The sequence below is a fragment of the Henckelia pumila genome, chromosome 3 (genome assembly GCF_033568475.1).
Source record: "Henckelia pumila isolate YLH828 chromosome 3, ASM3356847v2, whole genome shotgun sequence".
Lineage (NCBI taxonomy): Eukaryota > Viridiplantae > Streptophyta > Magnoliopsida > Lamiales > Gesneriaceae > Henckelia > Henckelia pumila.
In genome coordinates this window covers 177958290-177979776 of record NC_133122.1, presented here as the reverse complement: position 1 = coordinate 177979776, position 21487 = coordinate 177958290, and the positions used below count along the sequence as shown (strand labels likewise).

The window sequence follows — 21487 nt, the reverse complement described above, 5'->3', positions numbered from 1 at the left end:
TGTCAATCAGGTTTTGGCATGAATCAATGGGGATTAAATTGAATCAAGCAAAATTAGAAATATATCCATGGCAAAGTTTTGGTTTATCATTGTTTTTATTGTTCCATGTGAGCTATAATGTTGTGAATAGTTATGCAACATGAACCTGAATTTAACTTCATCAACAATATAATGTTCATGAATCCAAATGTTTTTACATTCTATTATATGCCAAATTGCCAATGGATGGAACATATTAATTGATGTACAAGGTTCCATATGATAGTTGGAGTATCAAAGTTACTAAGGGAGTGTTTGCAAAAAAAAAAAAATTATGTTTTTATAGAAGTGATTAAATCTATAAATTATAAAAAAAATTGAAGAAAATTCAGAAGTTGGTAGCGTTTGAATACAAAAATGAAAAGCCAAACATCAAAGTTGGGTAGTGTTTGATAAATAAGTGATTGTAATGATTTTAACATTAACTTTGTTACTAGAATCACTTTTAGAGAATCATGGCCACGTTTGGTATCAAAATTCAGGCCAGCAAATCACTTTTTTTTTTAAAAAAAAAAGTAATTTTTTAGTTTATAAGATGTTTGGATGACCATTTAAGTGCTTAAAAAATACTTTTTAAGTCAAATTTAAAGCTTTTTCAAAAGCCCAAAATTAAAGCTTAAAAAACATTTTTTTTAAAAAAATCTATGAAATCCAAACGGGCTCTAATCACCATATGACAAACTTTTGAATTTTAATTAACTTAAGTAGAAACTAACACATAATCTGAGTTTAAAAAATACTCAAAAATAATTTTTTTTTAAAGTCAAAATCTATAACAATCGTTTTTTTTAGTGATTGCAAACACTCCTTAAATTTTCAAAATAGGATGTTATCATTTGATGCGATTCGACTTGAATCACGTTTTCCATTAATGTTATATGGTAATTGAGTAATGTGGCTTAACTAATTCAGAAGTCTATTTATACCTTAATGTTCACTCTAAAGTACATTGAGGTAAGATCAAGTGGTGGTTATTTCTATCAGACAATATTTAAATATTGATGGATTTCATCAATCGATATGCAGAATGTAAGCTCGGATATATTGGATTCACTGGAAGCCACACGAAGGAACTTGATGTTGCTCTTTAAGGCTCCATTTGCACAATAATTTTAAAAATATTTTTATGGAAGTGTTTTTTAAAGCTATTTTATATTTAAAAAAAAGTTTTAATAGTTAAAAATGTATTTGAATAACTATTTTATGAACAAAATTTAATATTTAATAAGTTTTTGGAATACTATTTTAGAAAAACAATGTTAAAGTTAAAAATAATTAAAAAGATGCTTAGATAACTATGCTATAAATAGCTTAATGCACAATTAAATATATAAAATAAAAAAAATCCCCCTTTTAAAATGTTGAAAGCAAGAAGACATAATTTATAAGTACATTAAATGTATAAAATTTAAAACATATAGATTCTCATTTAAAATGTTAAAACTAAGAAGACATAATTAGTAAGTGCATTAAATATATAAATTTTAAAATACAATTCTCATTTAAAATGTTGAAAGCAAAAAGACAGTTTATAAATTATAATAATAATTTTTTTTAGCAATTATAAGATCTCGATACATTCGACATTTGAGTTGCTTCAGTAATTCAATTATTATTTAATTGAAAGATGACCCTATCCGAATGCTATATCGTGTTTCATATTGATATATAACCAAGTACAATATTCAAAATATTAAGACTTACACTTGAAAACCTGTTTTATCGTGTTGCGGGGTTAGTCTATGCTACACCGGAGTATTTCTCCTCTTATTTCAATATCATTAGATTACGTGGGACCCATATATTTTTATGAAAATTGACATATATCTTGATGATCAAATGATTGATATTTGACCACATCATGAGGGAGAAGTATTCCAGGTGTAGCATAGAATAATCCCGTGTTGCGTATACTGATGAGAATATTTTTTTTTTATGAATGAAAACACACATTTTTTTTATCGTGTTGCAGTTTCATTCTTGTTTGGCACCCAACAAATTCAAGATATTCGCTACACGGGGTGTTTTTTAAATCGTCGAAGAACCAACACGAATACAATATTAACCCATATTAATTAGATCACACTAATCGACTTGAGATGAAGAATTAATTTAAATAAGTATTTTTCCCTGTTAAAAAACCTTGAAAACAATTTGTCGCAAAGATTTACCAATCCTTAGTTGGCATAATTTATCACTAAGTACTCTTCGGAAGTGAAAGTGTTATACACGAGACGATTGAGGCAAGGAACGTAATCGGTTAACCTAAATTCCAAACCCTAAACTCCAAGATTACCAACCTAGAATTATTGGATCCAAATATCCAATTTCGATTTACTCAAGAAATAAACCATGACCCGATCAAACCAAACTTCAAAACCTTTTCTTAACTTACACAAATCTATACCCTATTTATTAAGTGAGAAGGCTTTAGTCTTTAGAGAAACCAACTTGGTCTCTTGGTATGACCTTAATTTAAATTTCAAATTATTTGAAAAAAATGGTGTGAAATAACTAATATAAATATATAATTCATGGTCTTTTAACTACTCCTCACAGACTAATTATGAGTTATGACTAATATTTAACTCAAGAAACATTCATTTTTTGTTCCCATAAATTTATTAGATTTTTTTCAAAATTAATTTTAATAAAAAATTAAATTTTTCATCACACGCAACGGGTGTGCAAATACACTAGTATTCATTATTCACACACAGTTACTAAATAAATTACTAAATTTTATTTTAAAAAAAGGTCAGAAAAAAAATGTGTGGGCCTCAGTCTTCATAACAACTAAAACGTAGATCGACTATAAAAAAATATATGTAGCTATACAAGAACAAACACGGAGTGAGCAATGCCGCATACATTCAAAGATAGAAAAAACAAGCACCTATCTTAATGCTAACCAAGAAGACACAATCACATATTGAATGATGCAGCCGAAATTTCATGAGATAATTTTTTAGTATCGGTTATCATATGTACGAAAAGTTAGCACCCATAAACAAAATATTTGAGCAGAAAAAACAAAAAAAAAATACATATTGTAGCCAGCCATGAGTACAGCGTGAAGAGAAAGCGGAGAGTTTGGAGGACGTTGGCAGCGAGTTGGGCTGAAATGGACGGGGAGAGAAATTTTAGGTCACGGAAAGAGTGATCTGGGAATGTAATGACCCATTTTTAACATGACGTGATCCATGACACTGTCTTATCCATGTTTTTTTAAAACATAAAACCGCCTCTTATTAATTTTTCAAAAACTATACTCTAAAAACAATTTTCAAGAAAATTTTTCAAAAATATTACTCTCTCCGTTCCAATTATATTGTTCACGTTTTCTTTTTTGTTTGTCCCAAATATATAGTCATATACCATATTTAGTAATATTTTTTTTACACTTCTTTACTAATATACCCCTATTAACTACAACTTGAAAATTGTGCAATCATTTTTTAATACATTAAATATAAATAAAATAGAAAGTTTATATAAAATTTACTTTTTCAATAATTTTTTCTTTTAATTTGCATGAAAAAGAAAAATTGCATGAAAAAGAAAAGAGGACAATATATATATGAGACAAAGAAAGTATATAAAAACTTATCCAAACATAATTTTCATGTTTTTTTCACCGTTGAAACATTAAAAAACTTGTTTTAAGTTTTATCCAAACGGACCACTATAAATAGCTCCAAATACCACAGAGGCTCGATTTCAGTCCTAATTGTGTGAAATTAGGGTTTCTGCGGATGGAACTGGAACTGCAATAGGAGCTGCAAATCGACTATTTAATTTCTAATACGGGGAGACCTGAATTTCTCTTATCCTTGGCAAGATGGTTGAGAGGAAACTATACAAGACGAGGCTATGCCTGTTGTACCAAAGAGGCCGTTGCTCTCGCCAATACTGCAACTTTGCTCATGGCTCCGCTGAGCTCCGTGGCCCCTTGAATGGTGATTTAGAATTTGTATATTTATTCCTTCTTTTTGTTTTTGCATCTTTTTATCTACACTGCATGAGTCTTACCACAGCGATTATATCACGTGATTCCAGCCTCTGTTGGGATTACGAATTCTTCATTTAAATTTGATTAAGTTATTACCCATTTGGCCATTTCAATACATTTATGGAAATTCTATTGTTCCAAACTCTTTGTACTACACGTTTTTCCTGATTTCGCTTGTTTCTTGTTCAGTTGGTTATTTTGAAATTTAATAGGATGTATAAAGTAGATAAAATGCTCGGGAAATAATCGAATGTTGCAACTCCACGTGAAAAATTTATAATTCTTATGAGAGGATCGAAGATAGTAATTCCACATGTATATTAACTTGTTTCTTATGGATCGCAAAGTGAGCATGGCCAAGTACATGAATATACCCAATTATTGATTTCCTATTTGTCATTTCATTGAAGTAGAAACTTTGCAAGAAATTTGTAGTGCGGATTCTGGAGACGTTTGCAAGTGTATATTGACTGACTCGGTATCTGTCATCAGAATGGATTTTGCTGGTTGGTTTGCCTTTATGCTGCTTTGATGTTGTTTCCTCGGCTTCTTGGTTTATTTTAATGCATCTTGACACGGCAGTGTTATAAGAGGAATCAGAAAATTTTTTCCAAGGGACGCCTTTCAGTTTTCGTAGGTCATCAGCTGATTTGATGAATCATCCAAATATCCAAGATATTCTGCAGTTAGTAGAGAATGTGGTACTTTCTTCATTGATTCTCCATGAACGACATCACAAAGATCATCCCAACGTATTATCCTATTTTAATTCTGCAGCGGATACATTATTCGAGTATGTGATATTATCTTCAAGTGATGTACATCCATAAAGGAGAGGGATCTTCTCGAGTTTCTTGTCTAGTAACTTAGACTTGCGCGTGGAAGAATATAGTTAAAATACTCTGCAGACATGAGAAGAATTCGGCAGCTTTGCTTTATATTCTTTCTACAAAAGGCTGAGGACATCTTATCTTTTGAGTTGCTTCCATGATTCTCAAAAAGGATTTTTTTCTATATATAAAAGCTCAAAACCGGTATATTGTTATCTATCTCTATATGAAAGTCCTGAATTCCATGGCTTATATGGAATCTGCAAGAAGGCACTATAACTTGTCATAATTTTGTTTCTCATATTATTCCCTGTGATGGTAAGCGAAACTTCATGTTAATTACTGTCTTATGGTTTTCTGCTCGTGTAACATTTGAAGTTGTGATTTCTTCATTGCTATAGCATTATTTTTTGTTCAAATTGCAGGTACGCAGGAGTATCGTGGTAGAGATCTGCGGGAAAGTCTTGGCAGAAATCGGTCTCCATTGCGCAAATATTCACCTAGAAGGGATGACCGAGCAAGACATTCATCTCATGGTAAGATGAAGCATTTTGCATGTGGATCCAGTTTTGTCATCACATTTATTTCCCATTGTTTTTGCGATATTTATTTGTTGATATTTGGTTGCCATGATTTGTAGGAAATAGTCCTCGCTCTCCCATGACAAGGATGTAAGTTCATTTCAATTGTTTCTGCTCCTTCCTTTTTGACTGTGTGATGGCATCAAGTTTTTTAATCGTGTGGAAACTCATTTGTTGTGGGTATTGTTGATATGATATTCAGAAGCCATTTCTTTTAATTCCTAAACCATAAGTTTGACACTTTTTCTTTCTTATATCTTGAGAAACTGCCATCAATCTCATGGAGCTTAATTTTTGAATTCTAGATAAACTTCATGCTGCACATATTATATGATCACTCTTGTGACGTATTGATTTTATTGTTTGAACTTCAAATTTTAATGAACTCTATTTTTTTTATTGTTTTAATTAATTAATGGAATTAACTTGGTCATATTCTCTCTAGAAGTTCAAGCTGTGTGCCCGTTTTAACATGGTTTTTCTGTTGGTGTTAGTAGCACGTCCTTTTTTTATGAGAATGCTTTCATTTCATCCAGTATCTGCCTTTATTTTTGGCTGCCACATCTGCTAACTTTGTTCATGTGCAGTGACAGAAATCACAGGAAGAAACAGCGATTGGATGGAACCCATGATTATTCTGGCAGTATGAGAATGTCGGATGGGAATGAAGATCAAAACAGAGAAAGAACATGGACGCCCTCTGATTCCAAAATGCTTCTCGATGAACAGGTTTGATAGCTGGCTACTTTCTTTTGGATTTTGTAATTGGCAGAATCATTATTTTCAGTGTTTAAGGTTATAATTTTGCTAGTGGTAGTGATATCCTCATCTTCTTTTGTTCAATTACGTGCAGCTGAGACACATGCTTACTGAAATTAAGATACTTGGCAATGACAAACAGAAGCTTGAGGTTAGTTAACTTGTTTGAGGTTTCTTATTTCGAGTCATGGTGGAAATTAAATGGTATGACATCAATTTCTTTTATTTGGGTGTGATTAATACGTTTTTTTCTCAGATCAGACATGTTTTAGTGCTATACTTTCTGTTTTCTTTCTGTGTCAAGTAGAAACATTCTGTTTTGGTTATTATTATTCTACGTTGTAATTTGTATACAACTTGTTTCAGAAGTTATTATCACACACACACACACACACTATCAAAAAAGGGAGAGTCCCCTTTAAAAACTGATTTTGGTGAAGCCTTTTTCTATTCCAAAAATGCCTTTACTAGCATTCCACTTTCCATGTCTTTTTTACCAGTTCCACTTCTCACAGTCAGTTACCAATTTCAGATTCCACTCCCATGTTTATTTTTGTTTCAAATGAAATTTTAGCACATTTGTCTTTTATAGAAATGTGTAATATGTTTTGATATATTCTTAGTTTCTTATTCTTATTCATAATGCTTTAGATTGTGTTTAATTACCTCATTCAATCTTATAATAGAATAACGTTTGAAATAACATTATTTTTGTTGCCCGACAATCAAATTTTTTTCAATTATTGGTCATTCCAATTTATGAATCCATATATGCACACTTTAAAGCTGCATCAATGGCACTTATTCCAAATGTATGCGCACACCGTGTGCCGCGATCGCTAGTGTGTGCGTGTGCGCAAGGTGGAATTTAACGAGTAAATTGGCTAGGTCTGGCCAGCATTCATAATCCATTGTGTTCCTTCATCCAGAGGCCATTTAATGGAATCTTTTTTTTGTTTTTCTATGGATCAGAGTGAAGAGCTTCATTGTGCTAAAGTGACCTTATTCACCATCTTGTTTATTTATTCCTTAGTTATACTGTATGTTTCTTAGATTAGACAATAGCTTTGCTTCCAGCTCCATTCGTTGTGATTTTTGACACTAACATAGTATAGAGAACAGGATTCAACTTTTTTCATACCTTCATAGAAAATACCGTATTAACTTCTTTGTTTCTCCCATTGGGTTGAACCATCATGAATAATTTGCTCAATTTTAAGACATTTATCATCGCTTGCTGTTTTTGCTTCATAAATCTTGAAGCATAACCTGTCATGTGTTTAAAAGATCTTCCTGGAAGAGAAGGGTCAAGAAGCAGACGCTCTGAATTTGAAAATTCATGATCTTGAGATGCAACTTTCTAAAGAGAAAGAGGAAGCCAAAAGGTATTTGCTATAATTTAGCCTTTTGTTTTTTCATTATTAGTTTGATGATATTTTGAGGGAATTTGGGACTCCGAGTACTTGTAATTATTTTATCGATGCTGATGACCCTTTTGAAGGTTTGGGTGTGGTGATTTTGATATAATTTGGGTCCCTGGTTTTTTTTTTTATTCTTTTTAATTTATAAGGATAATCCTTGTAAAATCTGAAACAAAATGTTCCTGTAAAAACAGTTCTCACGTAATCAATTTTTAAATATTTCATCTTTCTTTGGAATAATTTTGCCAATGCCCATGTCACTTTCACACCCCCAACATCTCTTATTTCTAAACCACTGCTTTGTTTTACTGTCCGTTTCTGTATATTTTCCAGGGTTAGCACAAAAATTAAGAAGTTCATAAAAGCACATAATCGACACTTGCGATTACAAGAAGAATTGAAGAGGCATGTTCTGGTTTTGATGTGTTCGTTTGTTCCTGCATCGCTTTGGTTTCTGATTTTAGCAAGCGTCTAGAGTGAGTTACCATGTATTTGGCTTTTGCAGGTCCCATGCTCAAGTTCTGAAGTTGGGTGAGCAGCTGGATTTTAATGCTGCCAGACAAGGGTCAAACGAAGAAGATTCAAAAATTAACGCGGTGAGTGAAGATGAAACCGGTGTTAATAATGTGAGCCCTTTGAATGAGTGTCAGATAAATTCTTCTCCAAGCCAGAAAAAGTTACGAGGCTACCTGGAAGATCACGATGCATCAAATCAAGGTAAAATATAAGTACGTGTATGTAAAATAAAAAGCTGTTGAAGCCAATTGACGAATGATTCATATCCTCGGGTGATTGTCTTATTGATGCAAGTTTTTACTGGTTCACGATTCCAACTATTGTATAATCTCCAAATTTGTGCTTCTGTGTTAGGTTAAGCTTTTCAGTTAGTGTGGACCTTCTTGCTTTTCTTTTGACGCATCGGCTACTGAACCATAATCCCTTGTAGTTAGAAGACAAACTTGTATCATGTAGAGGCAGACCATAGGTGTTTGGTTGTCCATAACTCCTAGTCCGTTTTTAGTTTTCTTGGGTCTCCAATTGATTAACCATTGTAAAGAAGCGATATCTGAATTAGATGAAGAATTGTTTAATTGGGACAGAGATGAAAACATCAAATGGAGGGAACAGTGGCTACATTATGAATCAACTGTTTTGTGATGGTGAATTATGATGTTAAACTTATGTTGTAGGATTTCAGTCATTCGACTGTCCTTTGACTTTTTAAAATACACAATCTTCAGAATAACGTGGTTTTTCCCATCATCACAGATCCATCCATTCATGTCTTTCTTTACTGACAAATCTTACATTGATCGGTGAATATAGTCAAAGGAAATCGAGCTGAGATCAGGGGAACTTGGCTGGAAAAGCCTTCTCGCCACACCGAGCATCATGAGCAATCGGTCCGAAGAAAAGAATCCGATGCAAATAACAGGTGTGGCCCCATGGCGTATGAAGACAAGCCTAGGAGAGGAACGTACCAGCCTCCTGATGTTGCCTCGGCAGATAAGGTACCTCCTCTATTCTCCGTTGATATTTCTATCATCTTATTCTATGATAATATCACCTTAAATAACATCCCTGACTCTTGATAGAATTACTAAGATCATCGCGCTGGTTTTCAATTTTATCCAGTTTTGTCCCTATTAAGTAGTTTATTTATGGCATTAAAATGTAGCCTGAAGCATTGACAGGATGATTTTATAGTTTCAGTTAAAAGTTGGGCGATGATAATGAATTTCATCCTCGGTATTGCTATTATCATCAGCACTAATGAGGACTCTGTTGTACCTATGTGCTATAAAAGGTACCTGAGATGGGCCTTATTCTTCCGTCGACTGGTTTGGCGGCTCATGCAGTGGATGAATATGTTGAAGATCTCGACATGGATGAAAAGTTTCAAGCAACTGGAGCTGCTTCTACTAGAACCGAGGCAGATGCTACGTTGAAGTTCCTACCATATCCTCCACCACCTCCACCTCCTGCACCTCCAAATGTTTATTCACAGGTTGGCTTGATTTACGAATTATTACATGAAAACTAGATCTCAAACTAGTCAAATTTAACGTCACTTAATATTGTACTCCTGAGTCGTGTTTTTCGGAAACTTCAAATTATTGCAGTATGAAGGTGATGACGAACATGTGGACATTGATGACGCGGACGAGGAGGCTGTTGAAGTGGATATCATTTGAGTTCCTTGTCTTCATTGCCATTTCTTGGACAAGCAAACTTGATGACCTCCAAACTGATGTGCACTAGTTTTAAGCTATTTTTCGTCCAGTTTTGTACGGATTAACCTCTGGCTTCAAGATCGTTGATATGATTCCGGATAAGTTACCGAATAACACATTTAGCTGTATTTTGTTTGTTTGTTTTTCTTTTCCGTTAACATTATTAGCACAAAATGTCTCTACGTATACCTCAGCTTAATAAAGTTGGAGGTATAATTCAAGTCGAATAACTGAGAGTTCGTTCGTTCCCTGGAACCAGAGATAATATACTAAATTGGGTTCAATGCGATCCTAAACTTCGGGGCAATTCTCCCATCAACTGTGTCCCTAATGTCATAGCTAGCTAACGTCTTCTTACATGTAAAAAAACAATTTACAGTTAACAAGAAATGTCAAAATGTGCTAAGCTTGTCAAGTCCATTCCGTCGTGTAAAATCATTTAAAATGAATGAGTTAAAGTTGTTAATTTCCTAACCTCCAATTTGGCAAGTCTGGCACTTAAAATAGACGAGTTTGATAATTTTCTCAGCCCACCAAAAAAACAGGACCGGACAGCAAGTTGTGGGTCATCCGTCTGCTAACCCGTTTTGATGTATAATTGACAAATTAATCTCATTTTTCATAATAATTTATGGTCACAAAACTTTCAAATCTAAAAAATATATATCACACTGGAAAAAAAAAAACATTTCCCTTTAAAATATCAAGTCAAATCCATCTTTATAATCCAGATTAAAAGGGATGGAACTTTTAGGCAGCGGGCTGTGGCTGAATTGCGGACCACCCCACTCCGCGAACCCGGTTTGACATGTCTTTTTTTGACAAATTACTCTCATTTTTGTAGATAATTTCTAGCCACTTCAAATAAAAAAAATGTATCATACTCATAATAAAAATAGAGCATATATTTCCCTTTATTTATCAGATTAAAAGGGATGGAACCTAATTCGAATTAATCAGTCAGAATACACATAACAAAGATTGACACTAACCGACGCTAGTTTCATGGAAAATCAGCAAGAAAATTATCTGAGGAATCTTGAAGATAGCACATATCTAACTTACTTGTGGCTCTTCCTCCAGGCATCTGGGGCATTTACATCTAAACCCATAGTCAGCAAGTAATTCCTGTCTTTCTTGATACGGAACATCCTCGTCTATGTACGAAATTGTTATCTGAAAAATGAATAACATTCTAAAATGCTCTTGATTCATGATCGTTAAAATACACGGCTGCCTTACTACAGTAGGATAGACGTGAAAATCTCATATATATAATTGCTTAACACTGTATTTTTGAACCCATTGGATGTAGGAGTTGCCTTGAAAGTCGAGGGAGCACAACATGAAATTCAGAATTTTTAATCACTGCTGAAAATTGTACATCTTATTGTGCATGTGATTTCTTAACTAGAAATTTTCTGATTTCTTCATTTCCACCCTTCTCATTCAATTAGCAGGTATTGAACCATGGTCAAGATTTTGAAACGACTGTTTACCTCTTCTCCCTTGCGAATGGGATGTAGGGCAACTATAGTGGCTTGGCCATCCCTGTCCTATTAACAAAAAACAACGCTTTCATAACAGTCCTATAGGCTATAGTATTCCAAACAAAATAAGGAGAAGACTCAAATAGCATATACTCGAAAAAACGTGGACCACTAAAATAAGTTTGTGAGTTATGGAGCACAAATTGCGTGATGTTAGGAATATACGGGCATAATGGGGAAAAACATAATATGTTATGGTAACCTTGAAAATGTCAAGCACAAATAATAATAAAATGGCAATGATGCTTAACATTATTTTCTTTGTTTCATTAAAATGAGTAGGACTGAAGGAGTAATGTCACATGTATCACACGTCTTAAATCACAAGAAACACCATGACGTTTCAAAATTTGAAGACTAAGTGAGCAAATTCATCATCCACCAAACAAAAAAGACTTGGCCCGAGGCATATATTACTACTAGTCAAAGTGATCGTCCATCAAACATTTCAATAAACAATTTGAAGAGGGATAAAAAAACGCCACTGAAACATACCTCGTCTCGCTTAAATGCTTTTGCATTAGGAATACAAGAATGATTGATACAACTCTGGAGAGGAAAGAACGCAGTCCCTATGCAATTTATGAAAGTGTCAAACTTCCACAAGTTTCGAATCTACCCAAGTGGAGTGGGGAATTATAAAACAGCATTGACTGCTTAAAAAGACAATTGATTTAGAACATCTACCTTCGCAAGAAATTGCATAGTCATCCCCAAGAGCATCGAGAAAAGGTTTTGTGATCCTTTCAGCTTCTCTCTGAAATAGGATGAAGTTATAACTTTTGTGCGGGAAAAACCTTGTATAGACGTCACGTTCTAAGTTCTAACCTTCTGCGAGGATGGAAGATCATCGATGTACAAAAAGTAATCCTCGACCGGAGATGCTACAACCAAATCACTGAAAGAATTCAAATCAGTTTTAACACTTGTTTGCATAAACAACTGACGAGCATAAATAATATAGAATGCGTTGGATACTCAATGAAGTCACATTGACGGAGCCAGATGGAATCTTGCAGAAAGTCGCCCCTGCTTCTAAAATTTATTATATAGTATAATATATATACACAAAAATATGCTTCGTCCCCTCTAAATTTTATGATATTTAGTTCTTCCTCTGCCACCGTGAATCTTCTTGCTCCGGCATGTGTGAAGACTAAGAATTAACAAAGTGTGTGCAGATGACATAATTCACTGCATAAAGTGACAGCAAAAAGACTGGTTTCGCTACAAACTTACAGGTTATTAAGCTCAAACATGCCGATAATATGACCATAGATTTCAAGAGAGAATACTTGGAAAGGTCAAGGACTTTAAATTTCAACCCGAAAATGCATAGTAATGATTTTAAGATAGGAGTGTAGCTGATTCAGAAGTAACTAGGATACGTGGAGCACATTCCTCGTCGTAGATGGCTTCCTTCAGCAGCAGCAGAGACTGAAAAATAAAAGGCATGCCATTGGACAAATAGAGTATCTTTTCTAAGTAACAAGAGAAGTAAGAACCATGAAGCAATTCATCCTAATTACTGCACCAGTTTTCAAATATATTACTATTTGCTCAACATCCCAATACAAAATGCAAGTTCTGAAAAAAAGAGAAAAAAAGATAGACAACGAAACAAAACGGGAAAAAAAACAGCAAAACTTTCTTTTAATAAAAGAATGCCCCACATAGCTCTTACTTTAACCAAGATTCCACTTCACTTTAATGGTGAGTTTATCACGAAAAACAGAAATGAAAAAAAGACTCCAATCTCAGACAATAAAGACCTACACGATGATATGTTACAGCTTGAGCTTCCGTTTCAGAAGCAGAAATCAGAAAAGCAGTCTTCGAGTGTGATGGATCGAAATCTCCGGGCCCCGATGGTTCACAATGGCAGTTTATCAGGATTGTTGGCAAATAATCAAGGGGGATTTGCTTAAGGTATTTGAGGAATTTTACGAAAAAGGAATAATTAACGGTGTAACAAACGAAACCTATATTTGTTTGGTCCCAAAAAAGAAAGATTCAGAGCGTATCAAGGACTTTCGACCTATTAGTTTGGTAACCAGTTTGTATAAGATCATCGCCAAGGTGCTAGCTTCGCGTCTGAAAAAGGTAATGGATTATACGATTACAGATTCACAAAGAGCTTTCATCAAAGGGAGACAGATTCTTGACTGCTGTCTCATTGCTAACGAGATGGTAGAAGAGTTCAGATTGAAGAAAAAGAAAGGATGGGCTTTTAAAGCAGATTTCGAAAAAGCATACGATAACGTGGATTTCAGATTTCGGGATTTTGTACTCATGAAAAAGGGATTCGGTGAGAGGTGGAGAAGATGGATCAAAGGCTGCCTAGACAACGCCAACTATTCGATTCTTATCAATGGCAGGCCTTGTGGCAAAATAAGAGGAGAAAAAGGTTTGAGGCAGGGAGATTCTCTATCTCCCTTTCTTTTTAACTTGGTAGCTGATGTTCTGGCTAGGCTGATGGACAAGGCTAAGGCCATGAACTTTATTCAAGGCTGGGATATAGGGAGGGGAGGAGTCGAGGTTTCTCACATACAATTCGCAGATGGCTCTCTATTTTTTGTGAAGGACGTAGGACATCTAAGATTTTTGAAGGACATTCTATTTACTTTTTGCGAAATGTCAGGTTTGAAGATCAACCTGGATAAGAGTGCTTTGTTGAGCATTAATTGTGAGGCCGAAGTGGAAGTAGAGATGGCTAGAGATTTTGGTTGCGGACTGGAGTCTTGGCCCATTACTTACCTGGGGTACCTTTAGGAGGAAATCCTCTCAAGATATTCTTTTGGGAGCCGGTGTTGTTCAAAATGTCAAAAAAGCTGGCGAGTTGGAAAAAATCTTTTCTATCGAGAGGAGGTAGACTAACTTTGATTGAGGCGGTGATGAATGCCATTCCGTTGTATCAGTTATCGCTATTCAGAATCCCTAGGGGGGTGGCGGGGACCATGGAAAAGTTAATGAGGAATTTTTTGTGGGATGGGCCGGACGGGGACAAACATTGTCATCTGGTATCTTGGGAAAAGGTTAGCTTGCCAAAGAGTAGGGGAGGCCTGGGGATCGGCAATATCCGTTCTAGGAATAGAGCTTTGTTGGGTAAATGGTGGTAGCGTTTCTCGGAGGAGGGTAATTCGTTGTGGAAGAGGATTGTGGCAAGCAAATACGGCATGCATGAGAATAGATGGGATGCGGGACTGGCAAAACATAACACTTTTCGGAGTCCCTGGAAGTTCATCTCTAGGATTTATCCGGATTTTATTCAATCAATGAGGTTAGAGGTCAAAGGGGGAAATAGAATTAGGTTCTGGGAGGATTGCTGGGTAGGGCAATTCTCTTTTCAATTTCTGTTTCCTTCACTTTTTCAGATCTCTAGCGCTCATAATAAATCCATTTCTCATTTTCTTTCTAGCGACTCCATCTCTTCGTTAAATTCTCCTTCGTGGGATTTGCATCTTCGTCGTAATATTAGGGATGAGGAGCTGGGTGAGTTGTCTAGTTTGTTGGAAGTTTTGGGTAGGGTTAGCTTAGTGGAGGGAGGGGAGGATGTTCGGAGGTGGAAGTGGGTTGACTCAGGAGTGTTTTCAGTTAAATCCTTCTTTGATTCCTTCTTCTCGGATGATTTGTATCCAAAATTCGATCTTTCTCACATTATCTGGAAGGCTAAGATTCCCTCTAAGGTAAAGGTATTCGCATGGACAGCGGTGTTGGGAAGATTGCCGACTTGTGATGTGATTCAAAGGAGGTTTCCGAATTGCTCCTTGAGCCCTAATTGGTGTGTATTGTGCCAACAAGGGGCAGAGAGTCAAGATCATTTGTTGGTTCATTGTACATACACAAGTTCCTTTTGGTGGTTGCTGCTGCAGGAAGTGGGTTTGTCATGGGTGGCACCAGGTTCCACGAGAGAGCTATTCGGAGCAGATTTGGGTTGGTCACTGGGAACTAGGGGGCAAATTTTGTGGGGTGTTTTAGTGCATTGCGTTTGTTGGATTGTTTGGCTAGAACGAAACAGAAGGATCTTTGAAGATGAAAAAGATTCGATTGAAATTACTTGGGACAAGATGCTATTTCAGATTTGTATAGGGATTGGAGCTTAGCTTTGAGCTAGATTTACTTGAACCTCTTTTGAGGATTAGTGGATCACTGGTCCACAAATTGTACTTTAATTATTTTAATTAATAATAATATTTATGTTTCTGATCAAAAAAAAAAAAAGAAAGAATAGTTAACATTCTCATTTATTTTAGCTTTTAAGGGCCTATTTTGGCAAGCTGCGCAATTCTCAGCAGTACCAAATGCCATTTAATTTCATCTTCAAATTAGTTTTGGGAAATGAGAAAATAGAAAATATAAATCCTATCTTTACGCAATTAATCGCTATGGCCAAATGATAGAACTGTGGGGTAAAATGGTTGTTACAATGATATAATCATTTCCCTTTTTATAAATGCATACAAACTTACAAAGATTATCCTGTGTGTTTCACTAGAGAACATCTTAAGAAGAATTATCTCACTAGAACACAGTAGAGAAGAGCCTAAGAGATGTGGTATGCCATAAAGTGTGAACAAGCTACATGATCTTGAGACGTTTTCTAAGACGAGCAAAATTTCTGTTAGATGAGTAGAATGTATCTAAAAAATAACCAAAAGCTTCACAATTTGCACTAATTTCTGCATTTTGGGGGCATGGCATTCCATAAAAGGAATGCATTCTTCAAATTGAAATCAAGAAAGACCAATGTTTGGTGATCCACCAAATAAGTATTTTGACCTTGTGCTTGGGTTATATTATGATTGGGCTTATCTTACTGAGTTGAAGTTAGCCATTTCTAATTAGTGGAGTCTTGGCCCATTACTTACCTGGGGGCACCTTTAGGAGGAATCCTCTCATGATATCCTTTTGGAAGTCGGTATTGTTCAAAATGTCAAAAGCTGGCGAGTTGAAAAAAATCTTTTCTATCGAGAGGAGGTAGACTAACCTTGATTGAGGCGGTGATGAATGCCATTCCGTTGTATCAGTTATCGCTATTCAGAATCCCTAGGGGGTGGCGGAGTCCATGGAAAAGTTAATGAGGAATTTTTTGTGGGATGGGCCGGACGGGGACAAACATTGTCATTTGGTATCTTGGGAAAAGGTTAGCTTGCCGAAGAGTAGGGGAGGGCTGGGGATCGGCAATATTCGTTCAAGGAATAGGGCCTTGTTGGGTAAATGGTGGTGGCGTTTCTCGGAGGAGGGTAATTCGTTGTGGAAGAGGATTGTGGCAAGCAAATACGGCATGCAAGAGAATGGATGGGATACGGGACTGGCAAAACATAACACTTTTCGGAGTCCCTGGAAGTTCATCTCTAGGATTTATCCGGATTTTATTCAATCAGTGAGGTTAGAGGTCAAAGGGGGAAATAGAATTAGGTTCTGGGAGGATTGTTGGGTAGGGCAATTCTCATTTCAGTTTCTGTTTCCTTCACTTTTTCAGATCTCTAGTGCTCATAATAAATCCATTTCTCATTTTCTTTCTAGCGAGTCCCTCTCTTCGTTAAATTCTCTTTCGTGGGATTTGCATCTTCGTCGTAATATTAGGGATGAGGAGCTGGGTGAGTTGTCTAGTTCGTTGGAAATTTTGGGTAGGGTTAGCTTAGTGGAGGGAGGGGAGGATGTTCGGAGGTGGAAGTGGGTTGATTCAGGAGTGTTTTCAGTTAAATCCTTCTTTGATTCCTTCTTCTCGGATGATTTGTATCCAAAATTCGATCTTTTCCACATAATCTGTAAGGCTCAGATTCCCTCTAAGGTAAAGGTATTCGCATGGACAGCTGCGTTGGGAAGATTGCCGACTTGTGATGTGATTCAAAGGAGGTTTCCGAACTGCTCCTTGAGCCCTAATTGGTGGGTACTGTGCAAACAAGGGGCAGAGAGTCAAGATCATTTGTTGGTTCATTGTACATACACAAGTTCCTTTTGGTGGTTGCTGCTGCAGGAAGTGGGTTTGTCATGGGTGGCACCAGGTACCACGAGAGAGCTGTTCGGAGCAGATTTGGGCTGGTCACTGGGAACTAGGGGGAAAATTTTGTGGGGTGTTTTAGTGCATTGCATTTGTTGGATTGTGTGGCTAGAAAGAAACAGAAGGATCTTTGAAGACGAAGAAGATTCGATTGAAGTTAGTTGGGACAAGATTAAGTTGAGCGGATCAACTTGGTTACATAATATAAAAGAATTTCAACCTTTTGCTATTTCAGATTTGTATAGGGATTGGAGCTTAGCTTTGAGCTAGATTTACTTGAACCTCTTTTGAGGATTAGTGGATCAATGGTCCACAGTTTGTATTTTAATTCTTTTAATTATTAATAATATTTGTGTTTCTGATATAAAAAAAAAAAGATATAGATGAACATTGAATTTGGTTTTCTTCTCGGTTCGTTCTCTGCTTCTCTCTCTAATCCCTGCTTTCTCCTTTCTCTTAAATTCATTTTTCTTTTTTTTGAAGTCCTGCCCTTTCTCTTAAATTTTAGGAGCCCGCACTCGATAAAAAAGTGATGACTTGATACCAACTTGGGTATTATCATATTTACTTCATACTTTCTGAAAGCCGTTCTTCTAAAGTTAAGAATGATTACCGCCGACGCCAAGTCCTTCACTTGAGTTCTAAATTCAGCTTCCTCACAGGAATCAACATCCGCTGGCAGAGCAATGCAGTCCCACCACCTAGAGAAAATGACACGTGTTCAACAATTATACCATGAGTTACTACCAGAAATACTTGATATAGGAAAAAGCATTACTGTACTAAAATACTATATGACCACCTTCGATGTTCATTTCCTATTAAGATAACACATTCATCAAGCGCTGGTTTGTATGTTATTGGGAAAAAAAATATCTGAGTCCGAGAGTCCCTTGGAATGAAACGTCAATCAGTATTTTAATATAAATGAAAACTTAATTAATTGTAAAAGGACAAAAACATGGTGGCAGCGAGCACCATGCCTTTCAGTCATCTGCTTAAGACCATGCTTGAAATTTGAGAACTACTGAAAGTACTTAAAGAACATTGTGTAGTTTTTAGTTTTTTACACACAAGGTTTTGATGATACTAATTTCACCAGCATTTACATTAATAAAATACACTATTTCAAGATAGTACAGAAAAATGAAAACTTGTCTACAGAAGCACCTTCGTTTGAATCCCATAGACACAGGTTTCCATGCCTCCACTAGCGAAGGCAAGGTATGTTTCTGTAGATTTGGGGTGTGATACTTCTTCTGTTCTACAACCGCTGCTTTCAACTTTCTATATCTCAAAATGGTAAATGATATTGCCTGAACAGAAGCCACGAATCAAACCTATCAATGAGCCTAAACAGATCAATTTGGCCGTCATGAAACCGGATTGCATGCACAACAAATGAACAAATGTTGGTCTAGGATTATGTGCATGAGACAAATATAGAGATAGGTGAAAGGCATTATGAATTTATGTGGATTTGTTCTTTGTTGGAAGAGATTGAATCCTCGCTTCCTAGCCTGATTCTGAACATGACAGTTCAGTGTCAGCGAGTGCAAACATTAAGTTGTTCCAAATAGATCATATTTTCAAATATCCATAGCATGGCCATGCATTGCACAAATTCATAGTTCAGAAATGTACTGCAAAAAAGGAAATAACCACTGTCTTGGAAACCAATTTTCAATACCTTTTTTAGAACTGGTTACCAAATTAGTCAAGCAGTCAACCTTTTATTTTCTCAATTTGGGTAGCAGAAAATAAACTTCAAGCACAGCATGTCCTCTCGATGCTCTATTTTGATGAGATGTTATATTGCCTTAACAATATTTGCTTCTTTTTTTTTGGGTGAAAATTGCAATGATTCATCTATTTAAAGGATTCTTCATTTCTACTATCTGAAGTATAAAGAATGGTGTTTCCAAAATTCCGAATACCAACTTCCCAAGTGTAACCCAAACAACGAAATCTAATCAAAGGATTCTTCATTTCTACAATTATGCATGCATGGTGATAAGACGATTTCACTGATCAGAATCCAAAGGTTCAATCTCTACAAACATAGCATGACATTAATCCCCAGTTCATGACTCAAACTTCTCTAGTCATTATAAGTTTTAGAGATTTCAAAGGCAAGAAAAATTTAAGAACAAAAGAGACGAAGTTACCTTGGCAGCACAAAGGAAGATATCGTTTGTTTCTGGAAGGACAAAATAATAGGATGGAAGTCAGCTGAGTAGAAAATGAAGGAGAAAATCATATGGAAGGAATGGCAGAATTATCTAATATATTTAACAGCTTTACCATTAGCATGCTTTATGAATTTCAAAAGTGCTTCTGTATTTGATGTTGATGATCCATTTCCAATGCAAAGCAAAGAATGGAGCGAATGCCAATCAGCTTCTGCACATGATTTGCTACAAAACTGAATATTGTCATATGTTGCATTCAAATATAAAGAAATGTTGGTCTAATAGTAACAACCAAGGAGGCAACAGATACACAAATCAAAAGTTACATTTGAAATCTTATCATTATAGCATCTTGTATCTATAAAGAAGGAAGTCAGCAACCTCATTAACATCACACAAAAAGCCAAAATCTTGATCAAGAAAAGCTATAAATGATTAAATTCACAACCATATTGACTATTATCTGAATGCATAAACCTCATTCATGCAAGCGAGAGTACATTTTCATAAAAGGATCTAACCATTGTATTATTAGACATAACAACCTTCAAGAAGGAATGATAACAAGTTAAGTTTTCACAAGGGTACTTGCTGCCTTAGAAATAACTACCACCACCATTCACAAGAAGAACCACCTAATATGGCTATGTACCTGCAATAAAAAGCTTCTTTGCATCCTCCTGGACATGGAACAACGGACGGCAGGGGGAACTTTGTTGCATAAGGTAACTGCAAGCCACAATTCATTAATGAATCAATGGTATCTCGAGGAAGAGGGATTTTTTCATTTGAACCACCAGAAGAACATCCTGCCCCATGAGGTGATCCACATTCATCAACTGCAGAGACACCTATATCTTGAAAATATAGTTTCCTCCCAATTTGAAGTTCTATCGAGCCAATGAATTGAAAGCAAAAGCTGCACACCAAACAATCAATCTGCCACAATTGAAGAAAAATATCTGAAAATAAGACATCGGTGAAGGAAATTTATTATAAAAAGGTGTACAAAGAAACATGGTGGCACATTCCACGACCTTATTAGACGGATGCTGGGAACCAACGAGCATTTGATCCTTTAAGATAAGGTTACCTTCTTCATAACCCACCTCACTAAAAACTCCTGCATTCAGCTAACTAACCCAGGTTATTTTATTTTTTTTTAAAAAAAACATAAGTATATAAGCATAACAGGCTGCGAAGAGTGGAAAATAGGTTCCAGGGGGCGAGGCAACCAAGAATGTCCTCCGATGAAAATAAATATTCAAATTTAGCTAACAATATTTCTAAAAACTTAAACTTGGCTCTAAAATACATTTACTCATTCTTAACTAAATCCAACCTCACGGGTTCAATGCTGAGAACTCGGTGAAAAAGAATTAAACAGTTCAAAATTATAGTAGCGCGAGTGCAACTATAAAGGCAAGAAAGATTAAACCCAAAAACAGTACCTTTTCCATGCCGGTCATCTAGTTTAACTTTGAGTCCACATTGTCTTTCAGATACAAGGCCGTCGAAATATTCCTGAAATTTTTTTTGTCAAGAATTAATACATCGTAAATAAAGAAAAGACGAGAATGCCTCAAAAATTTTCGTGCCTGGACTTGAAGAGGCGACGGAGGTCTCAGAAGAACGGAGATTTCTTCGGAGAAATCGCGGTCGATTGTAGAGATGGGGGCCTCCATCGCAAAACGGTACGCTGCTAGTGCTGGACTCTCACTTGTCTTTTGTGTTTTAACTTCAATTTTATTTTATTTTAAATAAAGTGAAATTAAACTGATTATACATTGTACATGCTTCATCAATTCACTTATCAATATCTAATTTTGCATAGATGAGATCTAGTATATGGGTAATATTCAAAT

The 21487-nt window shown here is 35.6% G+C and overlaps 2 protein-coding genes across 3 annotated transcripts; one reads left to right on the top strand and one right to left on the bottom strand.

Moving 5' to 3' along the window:
- The first annotated feature begins 3758 nt into the window (after positions 1-3758).
- Positions 3759-10016, top strand: LOC140890384 (zinc finger CCCH domain-containing protein 13). The gene is made up of 11 exons (XM_073298144.1): positions 3759-3998; positions 5307-5417; positions 5522-5552; positions 6050-6191; positions 6316-6372; positions 7509-7606; positions 7976-8047; positions 8148-8359; positions 8969-9171; positions 9450-9650; positions 9766-10016. The coding sequence occupies exons 1-11, from the start codon at positions 3881-3883 to the stop codon at positions 9835-9837; spliced, it is 1317 nt and encodes a 438-aa protein (XP_073154245.1). The 5' UTR covers positions 3759-3880; the 3' UTR covers positions 9838-10016.
- A 592-nt stretch (positions 10017-10608) lies between these two features.
- Positions 10609-21353, bottom strand: LOC140887510 (histone-lysine N-methyltransferase ATXR2). Of its 2 annotated transcripts, none has more exons than XM_073294775.1 (15): positions 21221-21353; positions 21074-21146; positions 20660-20745; positions 20275-20561; positions 19735-19847; positions 19599-19630; positions 18601-18746; positions 18044-18131; positions 12815-12863; positions 12666-12720; positions 12255-12324; positions 12114-12183; positions 11922-11998; positions 11376-11427; positions 10609-11052 (listed from the first exon to the last, which is right to left on the bottom strand). In XM_073294775.1, the coding sequence occupies exons 1-15, from the start codon at positions 21305-21307 to the stop codon at positions 10991-10993; spliced, it is 1347 nt and encodes a 448-aa protein (XP_073150876.1). In that variant the 5' UTR covers positions 21308-21353; the 3' UTR covers positions 10609-10990. The 2 variants fall into 2 exon arrangements, with proteins under 2 accessions (XP_073150876.1, XP_073150875.1); XM_073294774.1 differs by having other exon boundaries at positions 10626-11052; positions 11376-11432.
- Positions 21354-21487: the final 134 nt, after the last annotated feature.

Coding starts and splice junctions, on each gene's coding strand:
- LOC140890384 (XM_073298144.1), top strand. CDS start 3,881: ATGGTTGAGAGGAAACTATACAAGACGAGGCTATGCCTGTTGTACCAA. Junction 3,999..5,306: donor GCTCCGTGGCCCCTTGAATG/GTGATTTAGAAT, acceptor TTCAAATTGCAG/GTACGCAGGAGTATCGTGGT. Junction 5,418..5,521: donor AGCAAGACATTCATCTCATG/GTAAGATGAAGC, acceptor CATGATTTGTAG/GAAATAGTCCTCGCTCTCCC.
- LOC140887510 (XM_073294774.1), bottom strand. CDS start 21,307: ATGGAGGCCCCCATCTCTACAATCGACCGCGATTTCTCCGAAGAAATC. Junction 20,562..20,659: donor CCCAGCATCCGTCTAATAAG/GTCGTGGAATGT, acceptor CAATTGTGGCAG/ATTGATTGTTTGGTGTGCAG. Junction 11,999..12,113: donor CTATGCAATTTCTTGCGAAG/GTAGATGTTCTA, acceptor TAAATTGCATAG/GGACTGCGTTCTTTCCTCTC.